The sequence below is a fragment of the Bos taurus genome, chromosome 7, assembly GCF_002263795.3.
Source record: "Bos taurus isolate L1 Dominette 01449 registration number 42190680 breed Hereford chromosome 7, ARS-UCD2.0, whole genome shotgun sequence".
Lineage (NCBI taxonomy): Eukaryota > Metazoa > Chordata > Mammalia > Artiodactyla > Bovidae > Bos > Bos taurus.
The window spans coordinates 12,679,194-12,694,934 of NC_037334.1; the positions used below are offsets into that span (position 1 = coordinate 12,679,194).

General features: G+C 52.7%; 2 protein-coding genes across 3 annotated transcripts in view; one reads left to right on the forward strand and one right to left on the reverse strand.

Annotated features, from left to right (window-relative positions):
* Positions 1 to 205: 205 nt before the first annotated feature.
* MAST1 (microtubule associated serine/threonine kinase 1) overlaps positions 206 to 15,741 on the reverse strand; it is a 28,950-nt gene continuing 13,414 nt past the window's right edge. Inside the window, exons 8-26 of one of the 2 annotated variants that reach the window (NM_001191528.1) lie at positions 15,253 to 15,354; positions 15,021 to 15,153; positions 14,874 to 14,941; positions 11,602 to 11,681; positions 11,304 to 11,512; positions 8,180 to 8,318; positions 7,924 to 8,056; positions 7,617 to 7,782; positions 7,413 to 7,514; positions 6,872 to 6,994; positions 6,247 to 6,356; positions 4,959 to 5,137; positions 4,634 to 4,881; positions 4,091 to 4,291; positions 3,674 to 3,903; positions 3,226 to 3,348; positions 2,963 to 3,099; positions 1,666 to 1,853; positions 206 to 1,567 (exon numbers count right to left, since the gene is read on the reverse strand). In NM_001191528.1, the coding sequence (NP_001178457.1) occupies positions 294 to 1,567; positions 1,666 to 1,853; positions 2,963 to 3,099; positions 3,226 to 3,348; positions 3,674 to 3,903; positions 4,091 to 4,291; positions 4,634 to 4,881; positions 4,959 to 5,137; positions 6,247 to 6,356; positions 6,872 to 6,994; positions 7,413 to 7,514; positions 7,617 to 7,782; positions 7,924 to 8,056; positions 8,180 to 8,318; positions 11,304 to 11,512; positions 11,602 to 11,681; positions 14,874 to 14,941; positions 15,021 to 15,153; positions 15,253 to 15,354 (3,945 nt within the window). In that variant the 3' untranslated portion in view covers positions 206 to 293. The remainder of the gene's footprint in view (positions 1,568 to 1,665; positions 1,854 to 2,962; positions 3,100 to 3,225; positions 3,349 to 3,673; positions 3,904 to 4,090; positions 4,292 to 4,633; positions 4,882 to 4,958; positions 5,138 to 6,246; positions 6,357 to 6,871; positions 6,995 to 7,412; positions 7,515 to 7,616; positions 7,783 to 7,923; positions 8,057 to 8,179; positions 8,319 to 11,303; positions 11,513 to 11,601; positions 11,682 to 14,873; positions 14,942 to 15,020; positions 15,154 to 15,252; positions 15,355 to 15,741) is intronic. The other variant, XM_024994513.2, reaches the window with a different exon arrangement.
* Positions 12,422 to 12,855, forward strand: LOC112447341 (translation machinery-associated protein 7-like). Its single transcript, XM_059888556.1, has one exon. It carries the CDS (start codon positions 12,439 to 12,441, stop codon positions 12,622 to 12,624), a length of 186 nt encoding a protein of 61 aa, XP_059744539.1. The 5' UTR covers positions 12,422 to 12,438; the 3' UTR covers positions 12,625 to 12,855.

Consider the following 15,741-nt stretch of genomic DNA (forward strand, 5'->3'; position numbering starts at 1 on the left):
CATTGCAGCTTGCTCAGGGTCTGGGGGCAGCTGACCCACATAGGTGGGACGCAGAATAGGACCCCAAGTAAGGGTCCACCCAAGACCTACCTCCCCTCTTTATGGTAACTAGGACTGGAGGAAGTTTCACCCCTTAACAAGCACACAGGCAAGGGGGTGGAAACAGGATGTCCTGCCTTGCTAGGGGAGGAGGGGCGAGCTCCAGAAAGCTCACACAGCAGGGGCGCACTTTATTTATATGTGTACATATGTATACAGGCGGCTGTACAGCACGGGGCCAGTGGCTCCCACTGCTATGGGCCTGGGGGCATGGGGCAGGGCGCCCCTTTTTTGGTCGGGCCTACTGAGGGCACAGCTTCAGCAGGGCACCGAGAGGTTGGCCCCACCTCAGGCTTGGTGGTCGGGCCCGGCAGCGAAGCAGGTGGGGCTGGGGGCCCGGCACTGCTGGGCACATTTTTTGTTGGGGCTTGGGAGGGGGTCTGGGGGTCTGGGGAGAGCTTGGGAGAGGCAGGTTTGGAACGAGGCCCGCTCAGCGTGGTCCGCTCCTCCACCACCTCCAGCACCCAGCGCTCCCGGCCCCGGAGGGCATCAGGTTGGGGAGGCGCCAGGGGTGCAGATTCGGGCAATGCCTTGGAGTCCGCACTCGGGGTATGCACACTCGGGGGCTGAGACACCTCGGCTTTCGCCCCAGGCCGTAGGGGCTCTACGACAATGGGCACGGGGGGCGTGCCTGCTTCGCCCGAGCTGCTGCGCCGGCCGGTCTCGTGTTCCTGCACCGGGCTCAGCGCGGACTTGGCCACGGCCCTGGCCGTCCCGCCCGTACCGTCCTCGGTCTGCACGCTCTGGTGTCTCGCGCCGCTGGCGTCCCGCTCCAGGGTCCGACCCCCAGGGGTCGTCGCGCGGGGCGGGGTGCAGGCCTCGGCGCCACCCGGGGACTCTTTCTCCTTACTTGATGCCAGCGGCCTGGGGGCGCCCTCGGGCAGCAGCGGGTCCGCGCCCAGGCTCAGGGGCGACTCCTGGCGGCCCAGGCGGCGGACGGCGACCTGCCGGGGCGCGCCGGGACCCTCGATAGGGGGCGTCTCGCCGTCCGACTCTGCGAGGCTATGCAGCGCTAGCTCGCCGTGGAAGTCCTTGCGGAAATCCGGGTGGCCCACCTCGAGGCTGTGTTTGCGCAGTGCGCCCTTCTTGTCGGCGCCCAGCGAGGCTCCCAACTTCTCCGCCGACTGCACCCGTTTGAGGAGCGGCGAGCGTGGGGGCTCGGCACTCTTCGGGCGCGGGCGCACCACCGGCGGCGACGAGTGCAACTTGGCCGGGAAGCTCTGCGTGGTGTGCGAGCTGCCCACCGTGTGGCCCGGCAGCGGCGGCGGCGACGCCTGTGTCGGGGACGGCGTGTGCGCCAGCGGCGACAGCGGGATGTTGCCTGCCGACTTGCAGCGCGCAGAGCGGTACTGGCGGTGCAGCTTCGGCGACAGGCCGTGAAGCGTGCTGGGCCGGATGTGGTGCGACGCTGACGACGCCGGCGAGTTGGGCGTGCTCGAGGCTGGCGAGCTACTCTGGGACGAGGCGCCTGCGGGCGGGCGAGAGAGGGCAAAGAACTGGGTGGGCGCCGCCAGGGCACTGCCCCGCCCGCACATGCCGCCCGCCCCGCGCAGGCGCAGGGTCTACCTAGGTAGGCGGAGTCGGGCGTGGAGCGGTAGCTGTGGGTGGGCGAGCGCGCCGGCAGGCCGTGCGTGGGAGAGCCGGGCAAGCTGTCGCTGGACGACAGCGAGCGGTTCAACGATGACAGCGAGCGACTAGTGTGCAGCAGGTTCGACTGCTTCGTGATCTTGCGGAAGAGGGAGCTGCGCTTCTTGCTGGAGGACAAGGAGGGAACCAGTTTCCCTGGACCAGACTCTAGAGCTGCCGGCTCTTCCCACTTCAGGGCCTCAAGGAACCTCCTGGAACCACCCACCCAATCTGGACCCTCCCTCTTCAAAAACAACACTGTTGGAGGCTGGAGAACTTCCCTTATCTCTGTCCCACTTGGCTCCTCCCACCTGGCCTACCCATTGCTTTTTGACCACTCACAGTCCAAGCTAGAAACATTCTTCCAAACAGAACCAACCTATTCTGGCCCCGTCCACCTTTCTAGCCCCTCCCTCTACAGCTAAACCCACCTATCAGGGCAGGAAGAATTTCACTGGCCTCAGCCTGAGGCATCTCACTCCAATCCCCACTCACTCTTTGTCCAGGCCAAATCCCGCTGATCAAAACAGAAAACTCTTCTGGCTGCACCCACCTCTCCTAACTCTGCATTATTTGTAAGGGAAGAAATTATTTCTACTGGCCTGGTATGCTCCTCCCAGGTAGAAGTCTCTTCTCCTGGCCCCTCCCAGTCTCTTAAATGCATCCAGCAAAGCAGGGTCATCTCTTGGATGGTGCCCTCTTGGTCCGTATCCGCTGGCTCTGCTCTACTCCCAGAGTTTTGGAGCTTGGTACATCTTCTTTTCCCAGCTCCTCCCACTTTCTCAGCCCCTCCTTCTCTGTCCTTTCATTATTGCTCTTCACTCGGTGGCCCCCAGGTGACCACCCTGGGGGTAGCCAGGTAAAGAACCCGCCTGCCAATGCAGGAGACGTGAGACTGGAGTTCTCTTATGTCTTCCCGATCCCTGGGTCGGGAAGATCCCTTGGAGAAGGGCATGGCAACCAACTCCAGTATTCTTGCCTAGAGAATCCCATGGACAGAGGAGCCTGGCGGGCTACAGTCCATAGGGTCCCAAATAATCAGACACGACTGAAGCGACTTAGCACACACGTACAGTGGCCCTGGCCACCTTTCCTGTGCACAACTTCCATTCCTGTGAATATGCCTTCTCCTGTCCTCTCCTATACCTATCCCACAAAAGCCCATTTTCTCAAAAACTGGAATGCTCCAGAGGGCCTGCTGTTTATAGCCCCGCCCACTGCACTTGGCCCCACCTACCTCTCCTGACCCTCCTTGGCAGAGGGCCTCTTGTTCCTCCGAGCCATTTTGGCCTTGTAGCTGCTGCGCCGTGCAGGGCCGATACGGATGGAGGTATTTTCGAAGGGCGTTGTGGTAACGGCCACTTTATTGCCACTCTGGAGTTAGAAAGGGGGAAAGTTCTCTGCTGGAGGCTGTTCTGGCAACTCCAGCTCCCCGGGACCTCCCTCACCCTTCACTCCCTTCCACTCCCCCAACAGTTCGCTTTTTCCCCATAGACTCACCTTAAGGATCAGCTCAACGACCTCAGGATGTACCATGCCATGCACCGGCTCCCCGTTCACGTGAGTGATGAGGTCCCCGGCACAGAGTCCTGCCTCCTGGGCTGGGCCCCCCTCCTCCACGTGCTGGGGACAGGGCACCCCACAGGGGCAGGATTAACAGGATTGGTAACAAGGAAGTCTCCCTAAGCTTCTGTTCCAGACACCTAACTCTGTAGGCACAGTAATTAATCATAACACCAAGCGAAACAACAGTCATTCTTGCCAGTTTACAAATGAAGAAACTGAGAGTCAGAGAGGAAAGTGACGGGGTGAGGGGGTGTCACAGAGGAGTCTCATTCAGGCTGCCTAGTTCCAGAGTTTGAGCTGTCCCTCATCCCTTGGAGCGGGGCGGGGAGGTGTGGAACTCTCTCTCCCCACCTAGAATACAGGCTCATCCATGACTGCTCACCCAGACAATGTGGTGTACACTGTAGACATCTGAGTCACCCATGTAGACGCGGATGGCACGCAGTGTGAAGCCATACTTCTTGCCCGAGCGTTGGATGGTGATGGGGGAGCGAAGTCCACTGACAGCCGGAGAGTAGTCCCGGCTGGGTGAGGAGTCCCGTGAGGATGGGTTGGAGGAGAGAGATCGCGGGGACATGGGGCTAGCCAAAGGTGAGCTCCCATGTGGGTCCACTGCAGACACAGACCCATGGTCAGAGATCAGGGCGGACAGACACAGCTCTCCCTGTGTCTGCTCCTCCCTCCTCCCAAGTGAAAGTCCCAGGGCTCTCATTGGCCCATCCCAGAGCAAATCATGGTGGACCGGGAAAACGCACCAATGGGGGCAGCCCATCCCCTGCCAGGTTGGACCCAGCATCACCTGCAGGGATCATGACAGACAAGGCAGTGGCCGAGGCTGACTTGATGACTTTGCCCCCGGTTCGAGAAGGCCGCTTCTCTACCGCGGGATCTCCTGATAGCTGCTGGTGCCGCGCTCGGCGCAGAACCAGGTCATTGGTGGCTCTGGGGCCTGATGGGTCCCCATCCTTAGAGGGTGGGCAGAGGTCGCCTGGGTGGTCAGCTGCAACAGAGCAGGTGGGTTAGGGGGTCAGTCCAAGGGCATAGTTCTCTTAAATGGTATTCCCTCTACATGCAATGCTCTTCCTACCTCTCTCCCTTCTGGATTGTGAATTTCATAAGAGCAGGTACCCTATACATCTGGAACAGCTCCTGACACAGAGAAGTGCTTAAACACATTTGTTGACTGACTGAGCATGGAATAGGGGTCTTTCTCATGTTGATGAGAATCCCAGGTTGGAGTGTGAAGAGTACAGGAGAACTTGCATAAGCAGTAACCAGGCTTATTGAACAATCATGTATGGCCCCTGGGGAATTAGGGAAGGCAGCAGGAGGGGGCACTTACTAGCCTCCGAGTCCCCAGTGCTGGGGGCGCCATCCCCTGGAGGTATCTCTTTGGCGGCCCGCGCATCCAGTGAGCCTGGGGGGTCGGAGCTGGGCCGGGGAGGCCTGCGCAGCCGAGCCTCATCCTCTTCCTCTTGCGGGGTGCTGAAGCGGCTGGGCTCCAGCAGCGCAGAGAAACGGCGGCGGGCGCCCAACGGGGGACTGGCCTCCCCCTCCAAGAAGCTGGCCTCAGATGCCGAGAAGCGCTTGCTGCGCAAAGGGGGCGTCGTCAGAGGAGTTACTCCCCTTTGGGCCCTGCCCCCAAACCCAGCTCTGCCCTTGCTCACATCTCCGGGGAGCCCCCTCTCCAGGTCTTCTCGCGCAGGGTCAGGCCACCCAGGCCCTCCCGCTTGCTGGTCACCTTCTCCTCTGGGCCCTTGGCGGTCGGCTCCCTCTTGCTGGTCCCCGCTGCCGCCACGGGGGTCTTGGGCTCGTGCTGCGACAGCTGCTCCATACTGCTATACACCTGCAAGTGGTAGTGGAAGGAAGTCCAACCCCCAGGTTCTGCCTTCCCTCCTGAACCAGTAAACTTCCCGCTACTGTTGTTCAGTCGCTCAGTCGTGTCCAAGTATTTGCGACCCCAGGGACTGCAGCACGCTAGGCTTCCCTGTCCTTCACTGTCTCCTGGAGTTTGCTCAGACTCATGTTCATTGAGTCGATGATGCCAACCAACCATCTCATTCTCTACCTCGCTACTGGAGCCTGCCAAACTAAGCTCCATCCTAGTAAAGCTGGGTCCTGCCCATTCCTGGACCGAGCCCGACCACCCACAATTCTTCAGTTCTGGCCCCACCCCACGAAATGAGGCTCTGACATATTCTAGATCCTGCCCTGCCCAAGCCGTAAAGAATCTCACCTCTCCAAGTCTCATCCAGTTATGCGTACCCTCTCCCAAGCTAGGTCGTGCACCCCCCTACATTGTATGTGTGCTCAGTCGTGTCCGATTCTTTGTGACCCCCGCTACATGCTGTTCCTCAAAATAAAATAGTGCCCAGCCTCGCCACGGCCTAGCTCCGCCCTCACTGCTCAGTCTCTCCATTCCCAGGTCCTGACCCCGCCCGGTCCAGATTAGCCGCTCCTCCTGTTGGTCATTTCCATACTGTTCAGGTTCTCATTAGATTCCACTCAATGCCGAAGGCATCTTCCCTGGTAGCTCAGACAGTAAAGCGTCTGCCTACAATGCGGGAGACCAGGAGATCGGGAAGATCTCCTGGAGAAGGAACCCACTCCAGTATTCTTGCCTGGAAAATCCCATGGGTGGAGGAACCTGGAAGGCTAGAGTCCATGGGGTCGCAAAGAGTTGGACACGACTGAGCGACTTCACTCACTTTAATGCCAAAGGCCACTTCCAAGACTATGCTGCTTCCCCCCACTCCACCCCCTCTGCCACTAGCCTCATCACGCAGATCCTCACTCCCTCTGTAAATTCTCTAGTCTGAGACCTTAGGTCTGTGTGCCTGCTCCCCACAGCCTCCTGAGCCCCTGCCCACTTCAAGCCCACCTCCATTCCCTCCCTCAACACCTGCCCCGCCCTCCCCCGGACTCATCCCATCCCTACCCCCCAATTTGGCCCACCTTGCTGAAGCGCGGGGAGCAGGAGGAGAACTGACGGATCTCCACAGGCTCTTCCTCGGTGGTGTCATCCTCATCGTAGGAGTTCACGTGGTGATACCTGTCTGAGCGGGCTGGGGTGGAGGTGTGGATAGTGACCGCGGGCACGTCCACTCCTCAAATCACACTCCCACGAAAGTCAGGTCTAGGTCCTACAAGCCTGGCCACGCACGCCCCTTCTCCTTACTAGTAACTGATTCAGACCCCGCCCCCACGCTGAGTCCCAGTCCCACTTTCTCCAAGGCTACATGTAGCCCCGCCTCCATAAAGCCACACCCCCTAGACTCCACCTATGGTGCTCTCCACCCTGGCTCCGCCTCTGCCAGCCCAGGCCCTTGGCTGTTCTGGGTCCTAGCACCGCCCGGCAATCCAGGCTCATTCCCAATTTTAGAATTTACTCCGGTCCAGGCTCCACCCCTACCCCAACCTCCTTTCTTCTCTGAGCCCCGCCCCTCTGCCAAGCCACGCCCCCGGCACGACCTCAGCCCACTTCTCTGTTCTAGCGGGCTAGTCTCCTACCCAACCGGGTTCCAGCCCAGGCCATACCCAAGGGCCCCCTCAAAGGATTCCACCCGCTGTCCCCGCTCACTGTCGAAGTAGCTGGTATCATCTTCAGACTCCAGATGGGGGATGAACTCGGCCTTCTGCCTCAGCAATCCTGTCCAATCCAGGTCTCGAAAGAAACTGTGCTGCTTCACCTCAAAGGCACCGCCTGGGGAGGAAGGAGTGGGCTGGATCAGGGAAGGAATTTAAGCGACAGCTATGGCTAGCCGAGGCTTCACTGGTGACTCAGACTGTAAAGAATCTGCCTGCAATGCAGGAGACCCAGGTTCAATCCCTGGATCGAGATCTCCTGGAGAAGGGCATGGCTGCCCACTCCAGTATTCTTGCCCGGAGAATTCCATGAACAGAGGAAGAGGAGCCTTATGGGCTACAGTCCATGGGGTCGCAAAGAGTCGGACACGACTGCACAGCTAACACTTCAGGCTAGCCCAGTAGCCCAGCAGCCCAGCTCACCCATTTTCCCGCCCAGGGACACAGCGCTGGAAGCCCTGCTACGGACAACAGACACCACTACCCACCCACCCCTGCCTCAAATCATATTCTCTGCACAGCAGACCCTCCCCTACCTGCACCTAGACGGATCAAGGGATTAGTCTGCAGGAGGCTGGATATCAGGTGCTGGGCATCCGTGGGTAGGGCCTCCTCCCCTTCAGGCCACAGGATGTCGTCTGCAGAGCAAGGTGTAGGGTGGGGTTCGCTTTTAGGTCCATGAGGCCTTGGGCCCTCCCTCGTTTCCATGCCCCCTGCCTGCCCACCGCAGAGGCACGCACCACTGATGACCTGTCCAAAGAGCTCTTCGGGAGTGTCTCCAAAGAAGGGCACACAGCCCACCAGGAACTCGTAGAGAATGATGCCCATGGCCCACCAGTCCACCGGCTTGCCGTATCCCTGACGCAGGATGACCTCGGGTGCGATGTACTCTGGGGTCCCACACACCTGGGGGCAGGTGGTCAGCCCATGCCCTGGCCACAGGAGGGGCCTCCTGGGGGAGCAGTGCCCCTCCCATGCCAGGCTCAGGGCCCACACAGTCCTGCCGGGTCACTCCACCCGTGGTGACCCCCACTCCCGCACACACACCTGTTTGTCCAGGAACTCCCGGGCGTCCTTCTCGATGTGGCCTTCATAGAGGTTGGTGGTGAGGCTCATGAGCCCCATCTTTGAGAGGCCAAAATCCGTGAGTTTGATGTGCCCCATGGAGGTGATAAGGAGGCTGCAGAAGCAAACTGGGGTCTTAGAGGTGAGGACGGTCCTTCTCACTCCTGGCCCTTCTGTGCCAGGGCTCCCCCAACCCCTGAGGGACAGGGAAGGAATGATGGCGAAGGTCAAGGCTCACTTGTCAGGCTTGAGGTCGCGGTGCACGATGCCGTAGTTATGCAAGTACTCCAGCGCCAGCACTGTCTCAGCAAAGTACATGCGGGCCATCTCCACAGGCAGTGCCCCAATGTTCTTCAGCAGGGTGGCGCAGTCCCCCCCTGGGGGTGAAGGAATGGACGCATGTGAAGAGGGAGGCAACCCTGGGCCAGAGCTGAGCATTCAGCAGGCAGCATAGCACCAAGTTCTCTTCTCACATGGCCCCAATTTTACAGCTAAGGAAAACTGAGGCTCAGAGAGGGGCCTTCCTCTCCCAGCTTCCACTGGGAGTGCCCTCTGCCAGGCTTCTCTTGTTTTCTTAGCCATGCTCCAAAGTCAGCACAATCAGTTGATTTTACACAGGAAGGGATTGGTTTACACCCAACCTCAGAGAGAGGTTGGGTCAGGCAGGGAGTTGATGGTGGAGGTAAAGTTTGGTTGGGACTGAGGCTGCCCGCTTATGAACTGAGTCTGGGAGAATGGACCCTGGTCTGGAGTCTGAACCTTGAGGGTCTGAGGTTTTAAAATATAAATTACTTTGCCCCACCAGATTTACTGTCAGCAGCATTCATATTTTAGTCTCCCTCAGCTTCCATTTCTCCTTTTTCTCACAAGGGTCAGATTTCCTTCCAGGTTTAGCTGCTGGGTCAGCATGTAACCCAAGTTCGGTCAATGACTTTTCCTTCTTTTTTCACAAACATTGCTAAGCTCATAGGATGTAAGCTGGGATCTGTTGGATGGTAACCTCACTATATCAAGACCTGTTTCATTTTATTTATTTTTGGCCATGCCATGTGGCTTGTGAGATCTTAGTTCCCCCAGCAGGGACAGAGCCCATGCCGCTTGCAGTAGAAGTGTGGAGTCCTAACCATGGACGATCAGGGAATTCCCTATCAAGCCCTGTTTACTGGGACGTCCACACGTGGGAAAATAGACCCAAGAGATGGAGAGAGTACTAATAACATAATTTGAGCACCTAGATAAAGCCATTCCTAAAGTTTTCTTTTTTTTAACCACAAGTTGATAAATTTCTCTCTTTCCTAATTTTCCCTAAAGCTAGATTTATCTCAGTGTCAGAAAGTAACTAATCAGACTTTCTCAGGGTGGGCCCAGGAATCTGAATCTGGCCATAACCCCAGATAATCCCTACAAACATTATGCAGAAAACAGAGTGTCCATGGCCTCCTTGAGCTCTATGTCCCTTGTTGCCATCCTCACTATATGAAACAACCTTTTTCTTTTTTAGCTTCTTTTCCTTGTTTATTGTATACAGTTTTATTGTATGTTTTATTGTAGGTCTATTCCCTCTGTGAGGGAAAGGTGTATCTGTCCAGGTCTCCACTGTGTCACCAGCAAAGCATGTGACATGAAGGAGATGATGAAGGGACATCTGTTGAGTGACTTAACGGTCAATTAAGACTTGGAGGTGGCACAGCTGTAGCCCTGTGAGATCATGTGTGTAATCGTAGTCCTTCTGTGTTTGGAAGATGGATGGATTAATATTTGGGATGGTTAGATAAACAGATGAAAAACATATATAGTGGTGATTGGATGCTTGGATGGATGGTAAAGGGATGGTAAAGGGATTAATTGTGAATAAGCAGATGGAGTTAGACTGCTAACTAGATAAAATGAGATAGCTGCTAGTGTGGAGGTTTGGATGAATGAATACAAATAAGAATAGTAAATAGATGGATGGAAAGAGGGATGGATGGATGACAGATTAATAAATAGGTAAATAGATGGTGGTAGATAGATGGATGTTAAATAGGCAGGTGAATAAACAGATGGATGAATGAATGCCTAGATATAGAAAAAGAGGGATGGATGCAAAACAGATGCACAACACAGTGAACCCTAATATAATTTAGTTAATAATAATGTACAGTATGTGTTCATCAATTGTAGCCAAGGTATCACAAGATGTGAACAGCAGAGGAAATAGAGCAGGAGTGGAGTGAATACCTGGGAACTCTCTGAGCTTTCCAGTCAGTTTTTCTATAAACCTAAAACTGCTCTAAAAAAGGAAGTCTATTACTTTTTTTTAATAGATGTGGGAGCTTCCCTGGTAGTCCAGTGATTAGGAGTCTGCCTGCCAATGCAGGGGACACGGGTTCAACCCCTGGTCTGGGAAAATCCCACATGCCGTGGGGCAACTAAGCTGGTGGTCCACAACTGCTGAGTCAGCACTCTAGAGACCTCAAGCTGAAACTACTGAAGCCGGAATGCCAGTACTGAAGCCCTAGTGCCTACAGCCCATGCTCCAGAGAAGAGGCCCTGCAATGAAGAGCCAAAGCACTGCAATGAAGAGTAGTCCCCACTTGCCCCAACCAGAGAAAGCCCATAGCAACAAAGACCAGCACAGTAAAAAATAGATAAATCTTTAAAAATAAATGTAATATAATATTGTACATCAACTACACTTGAATAAAATAAATAAAGATGTAATGGATAAACAGATACATGGATGGACAAATAGATGGGTAATCGGATGGATAGATGGAGAGATGGCATGTAGATATATGGATAGAAAAGTGGAAGGATTAGCAAATGAACAGATGAAAGGAAGGAGGATAGATGGATGGATAATGGAATGGATGTACCCATACTGAGAGAAATTAAAACAGATAAATCAGGCTTCCCTCGAGGTCCAGTGGTTAAAAATTCGCCTGCCAACGCAGGGGATGCATGTTTGATCCCTGCAGGGAAGATCCCACATGCCGCAGAGCAACTAAGCTGGTGTGCCATAACTACTGAGCCTAAGTGCTCTAGAGTCTGTACCCCCCAACAAGAGAAGCCACCCCAGTGAGAAGCCCATGCACTGCAACTAGAGTAGTCCCCTGCTTGCTACAACTAGAGAAAACCCACACTCAGCAATGCAGAAGCAGCCCTGCCACAAATAAATAAATTAAAAAAAAAAGAAAACATAAATCAACAGATGACTGGGTAGAAATAAACAGATGGAATGTTTGAACAATGGCTGGATGAATAAATGAGTGGATAAACTAAACACACAGGTGGATAGTCAACATGGTGACTGGGGTTTGGGCAGGCTACCCCTAGCGGCCATCCCCTCATCTTCCCCACAGCCCTGCAGGCGCCCACACCTTCCACATATTCCATGACCATGCAGAGGTGGCGCCGGGTCTCGAACGAGCAGAACATCCCGACCACAAAGGGGTTCTCGGCAAACGTGAGGATGTCGCGCTCCACGAAGGCCTGCTGGATTTGGTTGCGCAGGATCAGGTTCTGCTTGTTGATCTTCTTCATCGCGAAGCGCTGCCTTGTTTCCCGGTGCCGCACCAGGTAGACGGCGCTGCAGGGGGAGAGAGCGAGGACCGGCCGTCACCTCCGAGACACCCGGCCTCCGCCACCCTCCCCCCGCCAGAGCCCCGGGTGGCTCACCCGTAGGCACCATTGCTTATGAGCTTTATGGTCTCAAAGTCATTCTCTCCAGGCGGTTTCTTAGCCTTGGTGCTGCGGCCCTGCGGAGGAAAGATGGAGACCACGGCACCATCATCATCATCATCATCATGAGACTGAGACTCTTGGTATTCCACTTAACACATGGGGAAGTTGAGGCACAAAGTCAGTGAATGAGTCCTTCATCCAAGTGCCACAGTGAGGGAGTAACAAAGTCAGAACTTAAACCCAAGACTGGCTGACAGTGAAGTCATATAACAAACTTCTCTTAATTAGGAAAGAAACCTACAAAATGGCTGATCATCCTAATATATAAAAAGCTCCCAGAAATCAACAATAACATTAACAACTGAAGAGAAAAAATACACAAGATATGTAAACTAGACTTAGAGCTGTTAACCATGTGAAAAAAATGTTGAACGTCACAAATAATGACAGATAGGCAAGCTAAAACTACTCTAAGATACCATTTTTCACACAGTAGATTGGCAGGAAAAAAAAAATCCAAAAGCCTGGCACATTCTGTGGGCAAAGCTGTGCAGAAACAGATACTTCTATACCTTGCTGTTGGGAGTATAAATTGGTACAGTCTCATTAAAGGTACTTGGTGTATATCAGAATTACAAATGTATGCTTCCTTTAATCCAGCAATTTTCACCTTAAAAAAGTTTTTTTACACTTTTGAATTCATGCTATAGATATGCTTTCACGTGTGAAAAATGACACAGAGAGGCACAGGGGCTGGAACGGGGAGCTCCGCTTCCGGCGGCAGGGTCTGGGGAAGGGGCGGCAGGGTCTGGGGTAGGGGCGGCAGGTGCCATGTCAGGCCGCAAAACTGGCAAGAAAAAGCAGCCCAAGAAGCAAGCCAAGGAGATGGACGAGGAAGATAAGGTATTCAGGCAGAAGCAGAAGGAGGAGCAGAAGAAACTTGAGGAGCTAAAAGCAAAGGCCACAAGGAAAGGCCCCCTGGCCACCGGTGGAACTAAGAAATCTGGCAAAAAGTAAGCTGTTCCTTGTGCCTGAGGCAACGATGACCCTTAGCGCCATTCCTGTTTAAACATCTGGATTCCCTGCCATAATATCTATTGCCACCTATAGCTAGAATGAAGTGTTGTCTTGGAGCCTATTGTACATTTAAGAATAAACTTTTGTAAAAAAAAAAAAAAATGACAGACACATATTTTCTTACTCATTGCAAGATTGGAAATAACCCATACATAGGAAATTGGTTAAATAAAATACGAAGGGATATAATATAAAGGAATATTGTGTTACTATTTTGTTGTTGTTGTTTGTTTGTTTTTGGCCATACCGTGTGGCACACATGATCTTAGTTCCTGAACCAGGGATTGAACCCATGCTCCCTGCAGTGGAAGCAGAGTCTTAACCACTGGACTGCCAGGGAAGTCCTTTTCCACTGTTTGTTTTTTTTTCTTTTTTTTTAAATGAAAAATATTTCTGTACACTTATTCAGAAAGTTCTCTGAAGTACTTTATTAAATGGGGGGAAAAACAAGGAACAATGTGTACTGTATGATTTTATGTAAAAAGAGGGACAAAATATAATTATATTTGAGGTAATATGGGTACGGGGGACAAGAGTGGGTATAAGATTTTTTGCTGTATACCATTTTTGAAAATAATTTTTATTTTTCATAGGGACAAGAGATTTATTACATTAACAGTTCACAAAAAGATCTATGAAGTTTAAAAATATTGAACTTCTATGTTCCTTAGAACGTAGCCCAAAAAAGTTTGACAGAAACGTTGGCAGAACTACAAAGAGAAATTACTCAAGACAAACTTAACACATCTCTCTCAGAAACTATCAAATCAATCTGGCAAAAAAAGAAAAATGAATAGGAAGATGGAAGATTTGAATCACTCAATTAACAAGTTTGATTGAACGGAATTACAACGGATCTACAAACAACAATTAAAGATAAATACCTTTTTAGAGTTTTAGACTTGTGAGTGATGTCATTCCATTACCTATTCAAAAAATTAAATGGCATATAATGGTATAATGAGATTTTTTAAAATACAGGACAGATGTGTGTGTGTGAGTGTATGTGAATTCATAGACATAATCTGAAACAAAGGACACAAACCCAAATGCCTTCAGGGACCAGGCATACCGGTGAGAGTCACGGGTGACGGGGGTGTAGGTAACCCCGTGTCATAGGCCAGCCCTCATTCAACGCCAGCTGGTTCCATCACAGTCTTGTTAGAACTTTTGATTCTTTTTAAAAAGGCACAAACCCAGATTTTACCTTTAATCTTCTGATTTCTATATTTTGTTTCACACTTTTGAAAACACTAGGCAGCTCAGAGAAAACACATGTATGGCCATTATGGTGGGTAACCTCCACCAGACATGGGGAACATCTACCAAAGTGTGGTTGGCCTGTGGGTGGAATTAAGTAATTTTTGTGTGAGTTGTTAGCACATAGAGACAGTCAACCCATTCAAAAGTCCATACAGATTTCTTCAAGAAATTAAATATAGAGTTACCATGTGACCCAGAAGTTCCACTCCCAGGTAAATACCTAAAAGAACTGAGACAGTTGTTCAAACAGATACTTGTACACAAATACTCACAGCAGCACTATTCACGCAACAGCTAAAAGATGTGAACAGCCTAAAGGCCCATCAGTGAGCAATGGATAAACAAAACGTGGCATATACTATTCAGCCACGAAAAGGAACGAAGCACAGATTCATGCCATAGCATGGGGAAGCCTTGAAAACATTATGCCAGCCACCAAAGGCCACAGAGTGAATAATTCCATTTATATGAAATCTCCAGACCCAGCAAATATCCAGACCCAGTCTCCATAGAGACGGAAAGATCTGGAAAGCAGATCAGTGGTTGCCAGGGGCTGTGGGGGAGGGAGGGGACGGAGAGAAACTACTTCATGGGTACAAGGTTTCCTTTTGGTATGATGAAAATGTTTAGGGGCTAGATGGTGGAAATGGCCTCACAACGCAGTAAATAACAACAAATTGTTCATTTTAAACTTGTTTAAGTGTACGTTTAAAAAAATTAAACACAAATTTTATGTTTTGTGTATTTAATCATAAAAAGAAAACTGCCTGTGGAGGAAGAGCTATTATTAACCCATTTTACAGGTGGGGAAACTGAGGCTCAGAGCGGGGACCGAGACATTTGCTCAGCCTGAGGACCAAGAGCCAGGCGGTGAGCCCCGACCAGTAGGGCCGGACCAGCACGTTGCCCACGCCTCCGGGCCTCACCTCAGAAAGGTCGTCCTGCTCGGGTGTGTTAGAGCCGCCACTGTCTTGCTCCTCCAGGTGCACCACATCTAGGAGGGGAATGGGAGTGAGTCAAGGCCTGGGTCCCAGTCAGCCCACCCAGAGTCCCCAGCACCGAGCAGTCAGCACCTGGAAAGGGGTCACGGGTGAGGCCTAGCTGGCGGATGATGTATCGGGGGATGTCTGTTTTGACAAGGTGGCCCTCCTTAGCATGGCCCTCAGCCGCCTCCAGCAAGTGGTAGAACTCCTCGGGATTGAATTCCTAAGGCAAGGCAGGGTGAGTTTGGGGTGACCTCCAAGGGGCACTAGCCAGCCCCCCACCTCCAGCACCTCCTCCCATGCCCATGCCCAGCCCCCTCACCAGGCATTCCAGCAGCCTGGCTGGACGTGAGATGATAATAAGCAGCTTCTTCACCAGCTGAGTGACGAAGGCCACCTCTAAGCTCTCGGAACGCTCATAGGCCTGGGATGTGGGCACAGTGCGAGTGGGGTTCACAGGAGCCTTTCCTGGCCAGGCTCCTCTTCCATCCCCACAGGAAAGGACAATACTGCTGCTACTGTCCCATTGTACAGGTGAGAAAACTCAGGCCACATGGTAGAAATCATCATTATTGTTATAGCAAACATGGTCCTAAAATGTTCAGTCATTCAATCTATCTTCAAAGCAATTCTACAGTCCAGGCCAAGTTAAAAATCCCTCTGCCTAGCATCCTCTCTCCTCGGATCTCTCCATGGCTCCCTACTTCTCCTATTTTAAGTCTCTGCTCAGCTATCAACTCCTCATGGAGGCTTGCCCTGACCCCCTCCAATTCAAAATTGCGCCCTACCTACTGCTAAGACCCTCAATCGC